This window comes from Vipera berus, assembly GCF_964194415.1.
Source record: "Vipera berus genome assembly, chromosome: 6".
In the NCBI taxonomy this organism is placed as follows: Eukaryota; Metazoa; Chordata; class Lepidosauria; order Squamata; family Viperidae; genus Vipera; species Vipera berus.
In genome coordinates this window covers 63,650,182-63,671,162 of record NC_138208.1, presented here as the reverse complement: position 1 = coordinate 63,671,162, position 20,981 = coordinate 63,650,182, and the positions used below count along the sequence as shown (strand labels likewise).

The window sequence follows — 20,981 nt, the reverse complement described above, 5'->3', positions numbered from 1 at the left end:
CTGACCTCGGAAGTGTTCGCACTCTGCGTGCTCTTCGACGGGAAGTGCGTGAGTTTGTTTTCCTTCGCGGGCTTGCCGGTGGGGATGTTCCTGGCCTCTTCACGTCTCCCGTGAGGTTGCTTGGTTTCTGCTGGGAATTGTGATCGTGAGAGTCCGCTCTGAACGAGGGAAGGCCTCAACATGTCGGACAACGAGGATAAGTAAGCGCGTGAATAAGAAATCAATATTTAACCTCTTGCCCAAATTTTGGCGTCTCCGGGGTGTCGGGCTAAGTCTCATTTTCCAGAGCCGATCCAGGGTGGAAGAAAGGGGGTTGCTTAGCCGGTCCACCTGCGGTCGGGAAAACAGCCTCCTGCAACTGCTTTAAGCCGAGCTGTGAGACGCTGCCCTGGATTCAACTTCAGTTCGTGATTTCAAGAAGAATGTTGCTTTTCAGCTATTGTTTTCCCCCTTATATTGCTATGATTAATATTAACACTGTTTTTATTATCAAAATGAATATCCGACGTTCACCGTTGAACCAGTCCTAAAGCGATAGCTACCCATGCACGGACTTTGGAGTAATTACATAATAATGAGCTGGGCCCATGGTTATGGAGAAATTTGAATCTTAAGTAGTAACCTTACTCAAACAATTGTACTACACACTGATTTTTCCAAACATATTTTTAACTGGCATGGCATATTCTTTCTCTGCTCATCACTGAAACTGGAGAGTAATTACAGTCTCTCCCACCCATATATAAATTTGGATCTGACTAAAGCATGCTTTATTTTGAGAAGCTAAATGACCCACATTTTCAGTATGCCCTTTAGATGTGGCAGTTGAAATACAGTTAAAGTCAAGAATCCTTTGTTTTATAATTTTGTCTTCTTTATCACCTGTCAGTGAGGAATTAGGATACCTAGTCAAATCAGACTTTTAAATATATTAATATGTATATTTTAATTAACTTTATACTTTTGCTCAAACTTCATCCTGAGCGGATGGAAGGAATTTGAGAATAGAATGCATTCTCTATATCATCTATGTTAAATAGCAATAGCCATGCCAATAGGTCATTTACTCATGTATTATTTTGCTCTAAATTTGTTAGAACTTAAGAAGGAACCAGTAGGTTATAGTGGTCTCTGAAGTTACAAATTTGGAAAGCTTAATACAGGTGAAACTCAAAAAATTAGAATATCATGCAAAAGTTCATTTATTTCAGTAATGCAACTTAAAAGGGGAAACTAATATATGAGATAGACTCATTACATGCAAAGCAAGATAGTTCAAGCCATGATTTGTCATAATTGTGATGATTATGGCATACAGCTCATGAAAACCCCAAATCCACAATCTCAGAAAATTAGAATATTACATGCAATCAATAAAACAAGGAGTGTACATAGAACAATATCGGACCTCTGAAAAGTATAAGCATGCATATGTACTCAGTACTTGGTTTGGGCCCCTTTTGCAGCAATTACTGCCTCAGTGCGGCGTGGCATGGAAGCTATCAGCCTGTGGCACTGCTGAGGTGTTATGGAAGACCAGGATGCTTCAATAGCGGCCTTCAGCCCTTCTGCATTGTTCGGTCTCATGTCTCGCATCTTTCTCTTGGCAATGCCCCATAGATTATGGGGTTCAGGTCAGGCAAGTTTGCTGGCCAATCAAGCACAGTAATCCCACGGTCATTGAACCAGGTTTTGGTGCTTTTGGCAGTGTGGGCAGGTGCCAAGTCCTGCTGGAAAATGAAGTCAGCATCCCCATAAAGCTCATCTGTGGAAGGAAGCATGAAGTGCTCCAAAATCTCCTGGTAGACAGCTGCGTTGATCCTGGACTTAATGAAGCACAGTGGACCAACAGCAGCAGATGACATGGCTCCCCAAATCAACACAGACTGTGGAAACTTCACACTGGACTTCAAGCATCTTGCAGTGTGTGCCTCTCCATTCTTCCTCCAGACTCTGGGTCCTTGGCTTCCAAATGAGATGCAAAAGTTGCTCATCAGAAAAGAGGACTTTGGACCACTGAGCAACAGACCAGGTCTGTTTTTCTTTAGCCCAGGTAAGACGCTTCTGATGTTGTTTGTTGTTCAGGAGCGGCTTGACAAGAGGAATACGACATTTGAAGCCCATGTCCAGGATCCGTCTGTGTGTGGTGGCTCTTGATGCACTGACTCCAGCCTCAGTCCACTCCTTGTGAAAGTCCCCAACACTTTTGAATGGCCTTTTCCTGACAATCCTCTCCAGGCTGCGGTCATCCCTGCTGCTTGTGCACATTTTTCTTCCACACTTTTCCCTTCCACATAACTTTCTGTTAATGTGCTTTGATACAGCACTTTGGGAACATCCAACGTCTTTTGCAATTACCTTTTGAGGCTTTCCCTCCTTATGGAGGGTGTCAATAACGGTTTTCTGCACAACTGTCAGGTCAGCAGTCTTCCCCATGATTATGATTCCTACTGAACCAGACTGAGAGACCATTTAAAGGCTCAGGAACCCTTTGCAGGTGTTATGGCTTAATTAGCTGATTAGAGTGGGACACTTTGAGCCTTGAATATTGCACCTTTTCACAATATTCTAATTTTCTGAGATTGTGGATTTTGGGTTTTCATGAGCTGTACGCCATAATCATCATAATTATGACAAATCACGGCTTGAACTATTGCTTTGCATGTAATGACTCTATCATATATTAATTTCCCCTTTTAAGTTGCATTACTGAATTAAATGAACTTTTGCACGATATTCTAATTTTTCGAGTTTCACCTGTAACTAGCTGTTGCTTATCACCATCACAGAGTACATTCAGGGGACAGAATTGCTGTAGTTTCCAAGTTCATGCCTGTTGATTTAATGACTTTTAAAAGATCAAGAATGTTTCTTTTTTCTGGCTTGTGCCACAGAATTTGAAAGAAACTCATTTTCTCCAGCCTAAAGACAGAATTGTTCCCTTTTTGACTTCTCTGTGATCCATTCACAGCCTGATTTATAAACCTGGGGTTTCCTAGTGATTTCCCTTCCACATATAAATCAAGTCCAGTCTTGCATTGTTTTGGTCAAGGTAGCTAATTGACATCAGCTGTGACATTTAGCTTGTAGTACTTACAGTGAATAATTTAGGGATGAAGGGTTTTGCTAGAGAATTATCCATAAATTATTAATATATTTCTCCTGTTAGTTTTGATGGAGATGATTTTGATGATGTGGAAGAAGATGAAGGACTTGATGATCTAGAAAATGTTGAGGAGGTAAGTGACTTCAGTTTGTGATATTCTAAAACAGCCTTCAATCTGGTGAATGATTTGAAGTAGGAAGATATTTTATGAGTGAAATAGCTTCTAGATGTATTAGAGTTAACTTCTGTCATTCTTAACCGGCAAAATGAATACTTTTGGAAGATTACATTTATGTATGTTATTAGGATGTAAATGAATATAGAAGTGATTTTAGGGAAATTATGAAAGGACTACTTAAGAGGAGAAAGAAGGAGCAAACTGTTAAAGAGGGACTTTGAGAAAAGGTTATACAGTCCTTAGAGGAGGAAAGCATGAAAAACAAACTCAAAATAACCTTACCATGATTTTGTGTACTAAAAAATGGGACAGAAAGAAACTTGGACAGGTTTTCAAAAATTATGTCAGTCCTTTGAGGTAGGCCAGAAACTGGCAGGGATTCCAGGAATATTCTTTATCATAGTAAGGCAGAACAATAGAGTCTTGAAAGTTTTGGTCATTTGTATCCCTCTTATCTCTCTCAAAGTCTGTTCTACATTTTTTTTTACCCAAGGCATATATTTTGTTTCTTTGACTAGAACAGGGGTGTCAAACTGCTGGCCCATGGGCCGGAGCGTCACAGAGAAACCGCACCCATCCCATTGCCGGCAATGGGAAAAAGTTCCGATACGTCGCGCAACGTCACGTGACGTCGCGAGTTTGACATGTCTGGACTAGAAACTAAGGACAATGAGAATAGAATATAAATTTATACTGGTAACTTAGATCTGTAAAGTCCCAATGCTTAAGTAGTATAAAATGTGAACTTTAGAAAATGGATTAGAAAATATATGAATTCATAGGTTAATGCCTGTTTTCAAAGAAAAAACTTACCATCATGTATTAGGCCTTTTACCTAATAGCATTCTTGTTGTAGAACCTTATTTAATATTTTCCATTCATACAGTAGTGGCCAAAATTGTGGAAACCTTTTGGAAAAAGTGTACAGTAGAAATGCCACCTTTGGTTAAGTTTCCACCAATTTTTCTTCTAATTTCTTTGTAACTGTAACCTTGTTCACTTAATAATACTATTTTACATCGCTTTCTTTGCACCATTACTTTAATTTTATTACGTTTCACTAAATGAAAGAACATAAAAAACCCAACCAATTTGATAGTGATCACATAACCCACTGACAAATGTCCTCCTCTCAGACATCAATAACTGAATCCTACTGTGATCTGATTGTCTCATTGCCAAAACAAGATGACACCTGATTGGCTCTCTAAACACTCATGCTCATTGGCTACAATCAGATGAAGGAAAGCTACCACATATCAACCTAAGCAAGTTGTGCTTCCTTTTTCTGGTTATTTGGCTATAACTTTTCGTAGGGTAGAGTACAGATAATTGAATAAACTTTGTTGCATTACATTCTTGATTAGATTATCTTTCCATTGATATATAATTTTATGGTACTACTCCAAAAAAAAGTGGTATTAGCCATCAAACCTTAAAGATACACTTTTCCAAAAAGGTTTCCACAATTTTAGCCACTACTTTATTCATTGGTTTCAATTTGATGACTGCTCAGATGACAGGGCATACAGCTGTGTGTGTTTACATTTTCTTTGCATTATTCCATAGGAGGGTCAGGAAAATGTGGAAATCTTGCCATCTGGAGAGCGACAACAGGCAAATCAGAAGCGGATCACTACTCCTTACATGACCAAATATGAGCGGGCCAGAGTTCTTGGTACCCGTGCCCTCCAGATAGCGTAAATATATATTTATTTACTTACTCATCTTTTATACTAATGATTGTCTGAAGGCTTCTCCAGCTTTCAGCTGTTTGCCTCCAATGCATAATGAAATTTCTTTGCAGATTTCCACCCTTTCATCTACTTTGCCATAGTTATGGCTTGGTATTCTATCTAGATCTTAAGACAGCCCCCAATTGGTCGATTCCTCTGCTTTTTTTCCTTCCCACCCATCCTAGAAAAACAGCAATTATTGCTGTCCCTTCATTGGGCATGTGTTTGAAGACTAGTGACCCACATCAGCGAATTGAAATGGAAATACCTCTGTAAAATGGAATGAAGCAGAGCAGGTGGACAGGATTGCCCTGCTTGCACCATCATTCAGCACAAAAAACACAGATGTCAGTTACCTTACCAGCAGGGTGTTAGAATATGTTGTTGAAAAAATGGTTTGTTTAACAGAGTATTATTAATACACAGTGGAAGTTGTACTGGGACTTTTAGGCAAACAGTAATGCACTAACACGAGTTTTATAACTTATTTTTACTCAGACAACAAAAAGAAACACAGTAAGAAATAGTCCAAGTATCAATCCAGTATCATGCACATAAAAGTCAGTCCATAAAAAACATAGTATCAAAATACAAAAGCTGCTTACCAATATCAAAAACAATATACACTGTAGCAAGCAGTTGATTCTTGAGAGAATAAATATCAAGTTAGCAAACAAGAGAACAAGAGGTATCCAAACACTAACATCAAACACATATACAAGAGCAACTACGTGTAACATCTAACTCTCTTTTATGTAGAATAATTACAGCCACACCCTTAGGCCGTTTAACTCCTTAAAGGTGCTTTTACTCCATTATATAATATTGTCACCCAAATCAAGTTTAATCTCTAACAATCTCCCCTTTTGGGTGGCATATTATACATATATTTTTACAATCTCAAATTACACATATCACAAACAGATTTATGCTTTATAGCACCCTGAGCTTTAGTAAACTGGTCAGCAATATTATCTTCAGTTGCACAATATTCCAGTTTAATCAAATTATCTTTAACACATTGTCTGACATTTAGATACCGTAGATCCGTATGTTTTGATCTAGTTTTCACTGCAGCATTAGTTGCTAATTTTATAGCTGCTTGATTGTCTTCATACACTTTTATTGGTTCATTACAATTTAAACCCATATCAAACAATAATTGTTTCCATACCAATAGCTCAGTACATAATAAAGATAAACAAGAAAATTCGGATTCAGTTGTTGATAAGCTTATATGCTTCTGTCTGTTAGACCTCCATCCTACTAAAGCGTTTCCCAATAATACAACCAATCCTGAAGTGGATTTTCTGGTTACAGTATCAGATGCAAAACTAGCATCTGCAAATGCTTTTAGTTCCAATTCCTTTGTTGGCTCTAGATATAGAGAATAATGTATGGTGTGCTTCAAATATCTTAAAACTCTTTTCGCACCTTGCCAACATCTGGTTGTAGGATTCTCACAATATCTAGCTAAATGATTAACTGTAAATGCTATGTCAGGTCTTGACCAGTTACATAAATACATCAAGCTGCCTATTAATGATTGATATATCTTTTTATCAAAGACATTGCTGTTATCTGCTGAACTCTCAAAACCTTGAACCATAGGTGTTTTTGCTGGTTTACAGTTTTCCATATTATAACGTTTCAGCAAACCATTAATTTTCTTAGCTTGAGACAGTTTAAATCCCTTACTAGTCCTGACAATATCCAGCCCTAGATAATGACTAATAGCTCCTAGATCTTTTACTCTAAATTTTCTTTTTAACCCTGAAATTATTCTTTCAGTTTCTGTTTCATCTTTTGCTATAATAGCAATATCATCAGTGAATAATAATAACAATGATAATTCACTATTTTGCTGTTTTATAAATAAACAAGGATCTGCAATACTAGCTTTAAATCCCAAACTATTTAACTCTTTTACTAAACATCTATTCCACTCATAACCTGACTGTTTTAAACCATACAAACTCTTATTCAGTTTCCAACAGTACCCTACCTTACTTTCTATTCCTGATGGAACTTTCATATATATATCATGGTTTAATGTTGCATGCAAATAAGCAGTTTCAATATCTACATGTTTTATACTATAATTCTTATTTGCTGCCCAAACTAAAGCAGCCCTAAGAGTGGAAGCTCTTAACGTTGGGGAAAATACTTCATCATAATCACTATTATTCTGTGCAAATCCTTGAGCAACTAATCTTGCTTTATGTATTACCTCTCCTGTAACACTTTCTTTCAGTTTAAAAACCCATTTACATCCAATTAACTTTTCTGTTTTAGGTATTTTAACCTCTTGATAAACATTAAGATCTTGCAAAGACTTTATTTCTTTATCCATAGCTACTTTCCAATTCTTTCTTTCATTCTCAGGATACATTTTTATTTCTTCAACATTAGAAGGTTCAATGTCTATTTGACAAATTAAACCTGCCTCGAAACGATCAGGCTGTCGTCTTTCCCTGTTAGACCTTCTGAGAATTATTGGACTTATAGGTACATTTACATTATTATCTTCTTCCTCTCCTGTCTCCACTATCAGTGGTTCTTGTTTGATCTCTCTAGCAGGTTCCTCCTCTTCTTTATCACTTTCATTTGAGGAGTTAGTTAAATCTTGTTGAGGAATATATACAATATCTTCTACCCTTTCCCAGCCTGACTGTTCTTGAAAAACAGCGCTAGAACTACAATAAATGTTTTTAGTACCTTTCTCCCAGAACCGATAAGACTTATGGTTTAACTCATAGCCAACAAAAAATAATTGTTTAGCTCTATGTTCTCCTTTATTTCTTATTGAACTTGGAATATGTACCCAAGCAGGTGTCCCAAATGTGTGAATATAACTAAGATTTGGTTTTCTCTTATACCATAAGGTATAAGGAATTTTACCTGTAGCTGAACTAACCACATTGTTTAAAATATGATTAGCACATTTTGCTGCTTCTCCCCATAAGCTATCAGGTAAACCAGAATCTTCAATCATAGATCTAATCATAGCTTGCAATGTTTGGCCCCTCCGTTCAACAAATGCATTATGCTGAGGTCTATAAGGAGCTGTACGTCTATGCTCTATTCCCTCTGAAACTAACAGCTCATTGAACTGTTTATTAACAAACTCAGTTCCATTATCTGTTATTATGGTTTTTACATTTAACTGAGTTTTCCTTTGTACAAACTTGAGCCAATTAGATATTGTTTGTGTAGTTTCAGTTTTTGACGTAAGGAGATAACAGAACCCATATCTGCTATAATGGTCTAGAATATTTAATATGTAGCAAGCACCCCCTAAACTGGGTTTCATAGGACCTATCAAATCCATAAATACCAGTTCTAATGGAGTTGTGGTTTTAAATCCATCTAACCTATTAGCTGGTGCTGCCCTGCTCTTTTCTCTACCACATACGTTACACTGCAGATATTTCTTACAAGCCTTTAACTTAAACCCATTAGACAAAGCTACAGTTCTTTTTAGTGTATTAAAATTCACATGACCTAATCTTCTATGTAATAAATGAATACATTCATCATGTGGTTTTTGATTTGTACAAGTAGTAGCCATTATAATAGGATCATTGCTAACTACAAACAAACCATCTTTCATATTAGCTATTAAGTTCACTTCACTCTTTTGAATAAGACATTCCTCCCCTTGGAAAGTAACTTTAAAACCTGCTTCCAATAATGCCTTAACTGATAATAGATTATAATCACATCTGGGAACATATAGCATTTCCAAATTTTGTTTTAAAAATGAACAGTAAACCTTACCCTCTCCAGAGACCTTGACTCTCCAGCCATTAGCCATAGAAATATATTTTTTACTAGACCTTATATTCTCAAAATCCCTTTTTATTTTTGAAATACAGTGTGTAGCTCCACTATCTACCACCCACCAATTGTGGTTATTAGTAGTTCTATTAGCTACAGCTACATTAATCAGCTTTTTATTCTTTCTATGGCTTTCCTTTCTCTGACAATTACTATTCTGACAAAACTTAGCAATATGTCCCTTTAACCCACAATTAAAGCATTTCCTTAAAATATAAGCAGATTCAGTCTTCTTTATTTCTTGTTGCAATGGCTCTCTCAACTGTTTTCTCTCCATACGACATCTTGATTCTTCCAACAACCTTCCAGTTATTGAAGAAACAGTTAAGTCTTCTTTGGACAAAACCTCCAAGGACGATACAAAGGCATCGTAGCTCTCATCCAATGATGATAAAATGATGTAAACCTGGTGAAGCTCTGAGAAAATAAGTTCTTTTTCTTGCAGTTCCAACAAAGTTGCTTTTATAAAGTTAAGGTGAGCTAACATATCGCCATTCTTTTCCAGTCTAGCTCTAAATAGCTTTCTGGTAAGATTTATATGAGCACCAACACTGTCCCGAACAAAAATCTTTTTCAACTTAGCCCAACATTTAGCAGCAGATTCTTCTCCACGCACATGGACTAGCTGTTGGTCTCCTAATGTTAGCCCAATGATAGATAAAGCCTTATCATTGTCTTTATTGAAGTCTATAATCTTCTTGTTATCTTCTTCATTAGTTGGATCCCAGGCAGTTACATCAGGAGGATTATGGACTATTTTCCAAAGACCTTGATTTTGTAATAGCAAACTACATTGTGTAGACCAGGATACGTAGTTTGACCCATTAAGCCGGGTAATGCAGAATGGATTGAATAGTCCTTGTGCCATTGTCTCAATTTGAAAACTCAGTTAGTAAATATAATTACAATACTGTGCCTGTCCTCAGCACCACACTGGATCTGGGCCCATAACCATTGTTAGAATATGTTGTTGAAAAAATGGTTTGTTTAACAGAGTATTATTAATACACAGTGGAAGTTGTACTGGGACTTTTAGGCAAACAGTAATGCACTAACACGAGTTTTATAACTTATTTTTACTCAGACAACAAAAAGAAACACAGTAAGAAATAGTCCAAGTATCAATCCAGTATCATGCACATAAAAGTCAGTCCATAAAAAACATAGTATCAAAATACAAAAGCTGCTTACCAATATCAAAAACAATATACACTGTAGCAAGCAGTTGATTCTTGAGAGAATAAATATCAAGTTAGCAAACAAGAGAACAAGAGGTATCCAAACACTAACATCAAACACATATACAAGAGCAACTACGTGTAACATCTAACTCTCTTTTATGTAGAATAATTACAGCCACACCCTTAGGCCGTTTAACTCCTTAAAGGTGCTTTTACTCCATTATATAATATTGTCACCCAAATCAAGTTTAATCTCTAACACAGGGTAAAGATGACACTAAGATGGCATCATACATTTCTGCCTTCACAAAACAGTGAGCGCCCTGTCCTCTTGCTGGGTTAAACTGGAAGTGTGGAACTAGCTTAAGTCTTTCAGTGTATCATAAAAGTTATTAAAGGAGAAAATTAAAATTATGAATACACATCTTTTCAGAGAAATGTCTTTAAAGCAAAAAGATCAGTTTCAATAATGGAACAGGAAGTGGCTTTCAGAGACCCAGTAGCAAAGTAAGCTCAAAGTAAGTTTAATAAATAAATAAAATAAATCCTCAAGTTGCTTAAAGGCAAAGTTGAAACAACCATAGGCAAACCTCAGAGGAGTGCAATGACTTTGCATACAGTAGTATGATTTGAATTACACATTCTTGCGTGCATCTGCAACTGAGGATGCAATGGATATATACTTTGGATTAGAGAGGAGGAGTAAAGTCTCTTTTTTAAAAAATAAACATTTTCCCTTTATTAAATTAGTCATTGATACCAGTTGCTCTATCAGAGAACTATTTTGCTATAGGCTTAGGCAAAATCTGGGCCTATAACAACTTCCAGCAGCTGAGGCTATATTTGAGAAAGGCTCTTTGGCAGAGCATGTATTTAAATTATTAGTGAGGTATCATTAAAAAATAGGTCATTTATTTTAAATGTTACTATGTACATGGCTTTCAGAGTTCATACAGGGAAATATATGAATAATGGGAGGGGAAGGCTGCTAGCAGAATATTCCTATCCAGCATTCAAGAGTTGGGCAGATGAACTTTTAGATGAGTCACTGAAAACAGATCCATGAATAAGACTGTATTTTTGGGGTTACACAATATTTTTCAGATTAAAGGTGAAGGTGCTAAACAGGAAAATTGTACTTTTTTGTGGAAAAAAAGTATTTAGAAGAATTGGCCTTTAAAAGCAGATAGATGTTTCATTATCCAATATGCTCCCAGTATTGCTCCAGGAAGGAATGTAATGCTCTTGAGCTTCTTTAAAACATCTTACGAGAGGTTTAACAAGGCAAAACTTTACAGGTTGTCCTCATTTATCAACTGCACATTTAGTGGCTATTCAGAATTATGATGGCACTGAAAAACTAGGTTTATGACCAGTTCTTAAACTTACATCACAGGGTCCCTGCAGTCATGTGATTGCACTTTGGGTGCTTAGCGACCAGTTTGCATTTATGATGGTCATCAGCTTCTGGTCACATGATTGTTATTTGCTCCCTTTGAGCTGGCTTCCAATAAAATCAGAGAAACTGGGAGTAAGTTGCAAGCTGCAGTCATGTAACATCTCAGTTAATGGCCATGGATGATTTGTTTAATGACTATAGCCAGAACTGATGTCATAACTCTGATGTTCCAACTATGTCACTTAGTGATGGAGTTGCTGGTCCCAATTGTGATTAGTGAGGACTAGTAGCTGGTTATTTTTCTTCTTCATTTCAGTAGAAATCGCCTGGTAGACAGTTGCTTTGATAAGCCAATGGAGATTGGTTTGCTAGAGGTATATAACAATGTCCATGTGTGAGAATTGAGCCTCTCCTACTTTTATTTTTGTATTTTATTCCATTTTATGCCCAAAATAGTGACCCCATTTCCCCCACTTCTATATGCAATTTAAAATTAATTTATAATTCATTTGAACATTTTATTATTGAAATATATCCAACAAATAGCAAAGAGCCAGTTTGGGGTTAAGGTACCAGGCTAGAAATTTGGAGATAATCAGTATTTGTCCCACCTTAGGCACAAAGACAGTTGGATAACCTTGGGTCAGCCGCTTTCTCTCAGCCCTAGGAAGCAGGCAGTGGTAAATTACTTCTGAAAACCCTTGCCCAGAAAACTACAGGGACTCTCCAGGGTTGCTAGAAGTTGTTCTGTACCAGCCTGCTACCGGCCCTGCAGAAAAGGCAGGGACAACCCCTTTACAAACGGCAAGAGGCTGGAATTAAGCCTGCCAAATGTATTAACATAAAACAGAGCAAAACAAGACACCAACCATGAAACAGGAGCTATGAAACAGGAACTATTCAAGCGGTTGCCTTCAGCAAACCAGCCCTCCCACGCATTCCCCTTTTATACAGTTCAGGGCGTGGCTTCTCTCTGCCTCCTTCCGAGGTGTCCCATTGCCTTCCTCTGTTTACTCCTGATTGACTGCCTCCTGCGTCGGGCGTCCTTGAATAGGGCCAGCTGTGGGTCATCTTCATCCACGCTGTCAGGCTCACACAGCTGGGTCTCCGTCGTGACCAGGTGGGAGGGGCCTGGCTGAGGGCTCTCATCAGCAAGCTCTCCAACCCCCTCAGCAAGCTCTTCAACACCCCCCTCCTCCTCTGAGTCGTCCGACCCAACTGCCGAACCCACAGGCTGACCCTGAATCACAACAGAAGTCAAGACTTGACTCAAAGGTACAACACCTCCCTCCCCCCCCAACTCTAAATTGAAAGTATTTAAAATGTCAAACAGCAAAGATTATAGCATAGGTTTTCAAGAATTAAAAACTCCAGGCTTCTTACAAATTTGACAGGAAACCAAATGGTATATCTTATTCTCATCTAACTTGATAACTTTTAATATCCACTGTTTACTCCAGTTGCAGTAAAAGTTCTTAAATCTTCTTTCCTGTCAGGATGTGTGCCCCAGTAATGGTAGAGCTTGAAGGAGAAAGAGATCCCTTGCTGATTGCAATGAAAGAACTGAAGTAAGTTGAGAAGTTTTATCCACGCGCAGGTGTGCATAAACAGTTCCCTCTCTAATTAGATTTGGACATTCTACTTTAAGGCAGGAGGGGCTGTATGGTGAACATGCTAGTTTCACTCTTCCTGTTCTTCCAGTTGTCCGTTAGATCAAGAGAATTTTCTGCACTCTGGAATCTTGCCTACCTGTATGGTTCTACAAACAGTTTAAAACCATGATTTTTGGGACATTGATGATGAGAGGAATCTCTATAAATAGTAAATATTTATTGCTACAGATGTTTGTCCTACAATTTGTAAGTGACAAAAAGGCAATTATTGGGAAGAAAGAGCTAGTTAATTTTATGCACATGTAGAATATCTGAATACAATTCCTGTTGTCCAATAAGAGACTAACAGAGTGTTATACACAGTGTTCCGTTTTGTGGGTGCCTTTACTTTTTTAAGTAGAGGAAATACTATTGTTTTGCATAGGAATAGTATTTTTATAATTATATTTTTGTCACATTTTCAGTACCATAATTTTCCCAGGTGTTTTAATTAAAAGCTTTAAAATAGTTAATGATTTGGTTCCTGCCATCTCTGTTTTTCTCCCATACAAGTATAGTCACAGTAGATGATTTCCTTTTTCTCAAAACTGAAATGTTTCAGGACTGTTATTTTGAAATTCAGGGTTTATATAGATAATAATTTGGTTGCTCTTTTTTTGTAAATGTCATTGGCTAGAGAGCTATAATGTCAGATGTTATATAGAAACTAAAAAAATGACAGTAAACTGTTCTGTTATAAGCACTTGAGATTCATGAGTTCCCATTATAGAAATACTAAAAGCTACTTTTTTCTTTCTTCATATTTGGCTCACGTGCGCACATAATGCAAGATTTGTACATTATTTAATGGAAAGGCGTTTGTAAGCCCAAACATTAATGTAACTAAACTTGCTTTAATATTTATTTGAGCTATGCGAAGCTCTGACTAGTATAACCCCAATACAAAATCATAATGTGATAATTTCCCTGAAAAATTCTATTCTGGTTATGGTTTCAGGACCATTCTGTTGAACTCCTATAACTTTTAAAAAATATTTTTATGTTTTTACTTTTCACGTATTGCAATTATAAACCTGATGTCCTGGAGAAATTCCAAGCTCACTAATTACATTGTTGACTTTAAAAAGTCTTATTTCTATTGAACTGGATTTAAATTTCTTTCCTTTAGGTTCCAAGTTGTTCAGTTTGCCAAAGGTTTTTAATAGTTTATGTATTCCACTCAGAGCATTTTTTTTTGGTTTATGGCATTACACTCTATGAGCACTTTATATACAATTAAACAATGTGTATTAGAAAAGTGATTTGTGTGATCCCAGAATGGTCTTTCTACAGTGCAGTTGCATCCCTGTCTCTTAGGAAAGTTCCATGGAAAATTAAGATTCAGAAGTCCTACATTCAGATTATTTCCTGCTTAATTTCAAGAAGTAGTAAGGAACAGTCAATGATTTTCTGTGGGTGAATTTTTAGATTTGGTTTTGAAGGCTTTGAAATGTTTTATTACACTATTGGAGTTCTACTGAATACCAATGATTTAATGTCCTTTGAGTATGAATTTCTCTTTCCCTCCTCCAGAGCTCGGAAGATTCCTATAATTATCCGCAGGTACCTGCCGGATGGAAGTTATGAAGACTGGGGTGTAGATGAACTAATTATCACAGATTAAATGTCTTCTGTGCTCCAACTCCAGTTTTTATGGAATGCACCGATGGATATATATTATATATATTGTGTAAATAAATACCAAAATCCCCCTATAAATGTCTTGGATGTTTCCCTTTTACACAAAATAATGCTAAAGAAAACCAGTGGTCTGCCTATCTTGCTCTCTTCCTTTCTTTCTCTCTTGTTTACAGTTCAGTCTTCCATTATCTTGGAAGACCCAGTAGGTTTAGTTCTGTTGTTTTTTGCAGAGCCAAGCAAGGTACCTGCTGCCTTTCAAATGCTATAAATGCAAAGGTGGCACAGGAGAAGCTTCCTCAGTGTTGTATCTAATCATCATGTTATACGCAAATGATTTTAAAGTGATCCTGCAGCTGCCAAACTTCCAGATGTCCTTTAAGACAACTGAAAGACCCCTTTGCCTTCAACCTACGCTTTTTTCCAGGGGTCTGTAGTAGAGGAGGCATTTCTGTTGCTCGCTACCAAACAGACGTGCCTTTGTGCCCGGGAACAAGTTGCCTTGGAAACCCCCAATTTCCCCTCTGATCAAGGCTGGCTCTCTGGGCTTCTCAGGAGTATCACAGAGCAACTCTCATCAAATCTTCCATTGTTCCTTTTCCTGCCCTGACTTCTTATCAATCAACAGGATCCCCTTACAGTGGGGCTGTTTTACAGCCAAAAGCATAGTTGCCTTGATGAGCTATCTAGAGAGAGTCAGCCTGACATCTGTAATCTCTGCTTTATGGTACCTATGTACCAGTACATTTCTTTCCCACCCTATCTGGCATGGCCTTACTGTAAGCGCGTGTTCATATTGGGAAGAATTACACGATTCCTAAAATGTCAGGAAAGTAAGTTTTAAATTTATATAAATAAGCGAACTCTATTGCAAAATAAATCTCCAAATCCATTGTGTCACTCAAATGGTAAAAGAGAATATTTTAAAAGTACTTTTGCAATGAAAATTATTTACGCTTCTGCAATGAACTTATTTTTTGAAGCTTTATATAAAAAAAAATATTGTCAGCATTGATTTTTAAAAAAGAAATCAGTAAAGATATTTTAACATAATCTACAAAGGCAAACATTCCTATAAGTCAGGGGTCCCCAACCCCCAGTCCGTGGCCTGATGGAAACTGAGCTGTGCAAGCGGCAGGGAAGCACACGAAGCTCCATTTTGTATAAGCAGCTGTGGTGCATGCGAAACCATCCTCTCCTCGTTGCAGCTGTTGCTGGTCCACAGTCAGAAAGGTTGGGGACCACTGCTATAAGTTATGTAATGCATGTTGTCCATAAAGATTTGCTTAATATGCAGATTACCTTGCTTTTGGCTCTTGGTGCATACTTTCTTAAAATGTAACTTATTTTAATGCAAGTTCTTTTTAAAAATATAACTACTGCTTTTTTGTATGCAACATCCCTGTATCTTTTGTTTCAGATGTGGAGTTTTGGGAGAGAAACTAATGCTAACTAGACTCCGAAGAAACATTCCTGCTGGAATATCCAGATTTGCTCCCAATATAAACTGTGGCAAAATTCTTTTATAATTCTACTTTAGAAGGGTGCATCAGACTTACCCCAGATCTGAGCTGGTTTTTCCAGTGAGTTTGTGGAATTAGGGCAAGGAATGCAGGCAGTCCTACAACTTCAGCTTACCTATTCTTGCCCCCCCCCCGCGCCCCATTTTATATGTACGCTAACACTGATATATACAAATGAAATTTATATTTGGAAATAATGATTTTTTTAAAAAAAAAAGAGTAGTTTCAGAAATAATGTGAAATGGAAGTTAACAGAATACAACAACTGTCAACCGACAAAGGCACTGCAACCACAAGGAATGTGTCGTGTTTGCTGACAGCAACTATGCCAATAATAGGTTAATCTTTAGAGTTATAACTTACAAATCTCCTTGGCCTCCCCACTCCCTCTGGCGTTTAATCATGTTTGTGTGATGAAATTTCAGTAATGAAATGTGTCTTTGTGTGATCGTTTTGGCATCCACAATGGAGCGCAGGAGTTGTTCTCCTGGTCCTCTTTTTTTTTTTTTTTTAAAAAAGCTTCTTTGTTTTAATACTCTCCCTTCCCCATCCCCCTTCCTCAACCCTTGCATCTACATCAAATACAATTAAAAGGATAGCAAAGGCTCTAGGCCAGCTCCCAGCAGACTGGTAGGGGAATGTGCGGTCTCTTTGTGCCTAGTGTGGAAGCTGGTAAATGCGGGATCCTACTTTCTTAAGACAAACATGCCACTTTGGCATTAACTCCTGCAATTTATTGGCTAAGAAAGCACATCACCTCTTCTTAATCAGCTTTCCTTCTGAGGATGCACAAAGACAGCTCTTGAAGTAAGCTGGAACGATCCCTTTTGTCCCTTGTGTGTGGTTCCTTTAGCTGTGGCAATCTCCCCATTGGCAATAGGTCATGTATTTCCAGTCTTAACTGTGCTTCCCTAGAGCTATTACAAAAGTTCTTTCGGCTGTCCCTCCCAACTTTGCCAAAGAGTTTTCCCATTAGCTTTTTCCTTATTTTCAATGAGCTTCCTCCAAATAGGGCATCCTCTGGTTGTGTGAACTCCAACTTGGAATTTTCAAAAAAGCCTATGCCAGCTGACCAATTTTGGATATTGGCACACCTACATTGGGGAGGACATAGGCCACACATCTTTGCCTTTGCTTGAACATCCCAAAGGCAACTGTTTTAAATTGCAGCATTGTATCAAATCCCAGAACTCTGGTAGGTTTTTTTTTGGTTCCGCCAAAGGGAAATTTGTAGAACGAGACAGGGCCTTTTGAATGGTGGTACCCTCTCCTTGAACTACTCCTTCCATGATTTTCAACTTGTGCAAATGCTGGTATTTCTCCTTTGTGCATAAACTTACTATTTGCACAGATGCTTCAATACTTTAAAATGGAGTCAAACATTCTTGCTTTGGTATTTTTTTACTGTTGTTTCATTATTTCATTATATTGCATTAGTAGCTTTTTTTACTCTGTTTTTTTGCCTTTTCTGTATACCTGAGTTTCTCATCCTCAGCCACTTTAAGATGTATGGAGTTCAATCCTAAAATTCTCCCAGCCAGCATGGGTATAGAATAGAATAGAGCTGGAAGGGACCTTGGAGGTCTTCTTGTCCAAGTATCATTCTTTATAATTTAGATAATTATTTAAACATGCTTTTATGCTTAAATAATTATCTACCATCAAAAGATTTTGCAAGAATAAAACTTTGCAAAGGAAGTTTCACCCTTTTCTGCGAGTCAGTTCTCTTTTATTGGATAGCAAAATGTCCATATGGATGTCCAGAATCCAGGACACAGAGTAATGAGTTCAAGATATAGTGTCGCGCCCCGTGGGCCCGACATTCAGCGGGGCCCCGACGACCAGCACCACACCCATGGACCCACTCCACCCGTCCCTCAGACGCACCTGCTATGCGGCGGCCGGCTCCTGCGCTTCCTTGATCAGCTATGCGGCGGCCGGCTCCTGCGCTTCCTTGATCAGCGAAGCACCCGTGATGGCGTCCTGCGCCTTCCTGGTCGGCTGGGGAGCGCACGCATGCGCAGGACGGCCCTGCAGGGCTCCGCCCGGTGCCAGCAGGCTCCGCGGCCTTCTTGGTCGGGGACGGGCTCCTTCCCACCGCGGGGCCTGCATTCGGGTCAGCGCCAGAGCAGACAAGAGGACGTGACCTTGGCGGGCCCGCTGAGGGGTACCTCCTGCCTCCCTCCCTCTTATACGCGCGGCAAGGGATTGCGGCTGCTGGACCTGTTGGCGTGGCTGAGGACCTGGCGGTGCCGGGGTCCGTGGGGGGTGGGGCGGTGTCCAAGGGTCAGGGCCGGGTGGGGCCTGCCCTGGGGTGGGACGTAGGGGCGGTACATGGTGGTGGTGGGTCGTGGACATGGGTGGGGGCTTACCGGGACGGTGGAGGGCACTGGGTGTCAGGGCGAGGGCCAAAAGGTTCTTCCGGGGAGGGGCGGGCCTTAAGCAGGGGATGGGCGGATGTGGGTGCGGTTGGGTGGGGTGTGGGCGTTTGCTTTTGACAGGTATTTAGCGGCGTTGGTTGCAGGTAGCGGCCAACGCTGACTTCGCTTTTCCTTGAATTGCTGTCTGTTGACAATAAACTTTTCCTGTGGACTCGGCACTAGTTCCGGTTGCATTTTTTTCCCCTGCTCTCCGGATGGGGCTGAGATATAGGAAGACTGGGAGAAATATTGGTCGCACTATAGAATTAGAGGAGTGGGAACAAATTTGGAAGAAAAATATAAAATTAACATTAGCAACAGCATTTAAAGAAAATATGTACAAAATGTTGTATAGATGGTACTTAGCTTCCGCACGAATTTCAAAAATGTTTCCCAATGCAAATGACAAATGTTGGAAATGTGATTCTGCCAGGGGCACTTTCTACCATTAATGGTGGACTTGTCCAAAGGTTAGGCGTTACTGGACCAATATAAAAAATTGGTTATTTCAAATAACAGGATATGATTTTCAATTGGACCCAGCTATTTTCCTCTTGGGGATGAAGCCACAAGAAGTACCAAAAATGTTTGGTATCTATTAATACATATTACAACAGCGGCGCATATGACTTATGCACAATATTAGAAGACGAAGGAAATCCCAGCGGATTATCAAGTAATAGAGAAAGTATTACTATGCGCAGAGTCAGATCGAATGACATATATTCTCAAAGGGAAAAGTGAATCACTTTTTAATAAAAGTTGGGACTCCTGGTATTCATGGTTACAAAATAGAATATTTAACTTCAACAGGGGAAATACCAGATGATTGTGTATTATTATTTGAGGTATAGAATCTGGAGATATATACAATTATAGATTTCTAATACTTGGTAATTAAAGGTTACTTAGCCTGGGATGTACGAGAAAAAGAAAATTAGGGGTAGTATTACACTCCCCGGTCTTGTTTAATGTTTTTGTTTTTGGGTGTATAGGGTGTTTTGGTGTTTTTCTATTCAACGCACTTTTCATTACTTTGTAATAATGTTCTTGTTTTTATTTAAAACTTGTTTAATAAAGTATATTTTTTTAAAAAAAAGATATAGGAAGACAGATGCCTTCTCTATCAAAAACGAAGCATGCTATCTAGAAAGGTGGACTGCTTTTCACCGAATATATTCAAATTAGGACTGGGAACCATCTGACTAGGATGCTTTAATTTGGATTCCTTCACAGGAGATTGGACTTAGAGGGCCCACCCACCCTCTTCCAATTCTGATTCTATGCTTCTAGTCTTCAGGATTTGTAGTAAGAGGGGTGAAGAAAGAAGCTATGGCTGTTCAGTTCTAAAATGAAGTATATCTTAAGTTAATTCATTGGTCAGATGAAGAAATATATTTGTATTGATCTTATCACTTTCCTATTAATCTCCTCTTGTTACTTGTCCTTTACCTAGGAAAGTTCAACTCAGATTGCTTAGCGATCATTGAATCATCTGGTTAAATAACTCCTAGTGCCATGGTAAACATGGCACAAGTTGCCAATTGTTGGGAATTTAAAGCATTTGGACAGACATTTAAACAGAAGCCTAGAGCCAAAGTTTTCCATCAGAGTCAAAGGAGATAATGTCAGGCAAAATACACAACCCACCCACCATTACATTTTTCATGTGCCCCCACACAGAATAAGTCAAAATGTACGCTGGTATGCAAAATATGGCAATTTCTGAATTGTAAGTATCATCTTGGCTATATATTTCCTTTTTTTACTTTGAAACCCTTTGGTTTCGGTATGATATTTCAGACTGAAAAATGTATCATCTATTCCTAATCTTAGAAATCTTGTGGAATAAAACTAAGTTGGGGGAGCAGACAAAAGTGGGAATTTGCTCCTCCTGATTGTTAAGTACCTACCTGACAAATCAGGAAGGATCAGTTGGTTTCAGGGATAGAGGGGAAGCTTGAAAGTCCATTTGTGTAATTCCCAAAATTCCCAAAATAGAAATGGCAATAATGGAGATGAAAGAAATAGCTAAAGTGATTTGACAGCTGCTTGATGAAGAAGGCCCACTTTTTCTCTGACGCAAAGGGCTGCAAATCAAGTGGGATGATAAACTGGATGGATTAATTGAATTAGAAGGGTTTAATTCTAATCTCACTTTATATATTTAGAATTTAAAATTATACAGTCGACCTGTTTGGTTGCATCACAAAAAGGATCCCTCATTAATGTGACACAGTTGATTTATAGAATGTATGCCACAAAAGAATTAGGTACAATTCTGTAAAATAGACTTATCAAGTACAGT

At 38.4% G+C, this 20,981-nt stretch overlaps 1 protein-coding gene across 2 annotated transcripts; it reads left to right on the top strand.

Moving 5' to 3' along the window:
- The first annotated feature begins 7 nt into the window (after positions 1-7).
- POLR2F (RNA polymerase II, I and III subunit F) lies at positions 8-18,500 on the top strand. Of its 2 annotated transcripts, XM_081330493.1 has the most exons (6): positions 8-200; positions 3,170-3,239; positions 4,854-4,984; positions 12,937-13,008; positions 13,142-13,261; positions 14,626-18,500. In XM_081330493.1, exons 1-5 carry the CDS (start codon positions 181-183, stop codon positions 13,212-13,214), a joined length of 366 nt encoding a protein of 121 aa, XP_081186619.1. In that variant the 5' UTR covers positions 8-180; the 3' UTR covers positions 13,215-13,261; positions 14,626-18,500. The 2 variants fall into 2 exon arrangements, with proteins under 2 accessions (XP_081186619.1, XP_081186618.1); XM_081330492.1 differs by lacking the exon at positions 13,142-13,261 and having other exon boundaries at positions 14,626-18,497.
- The last annotated feature ends 2,481 nt before the right edge of the window (positions 18,501-20,981 follow it).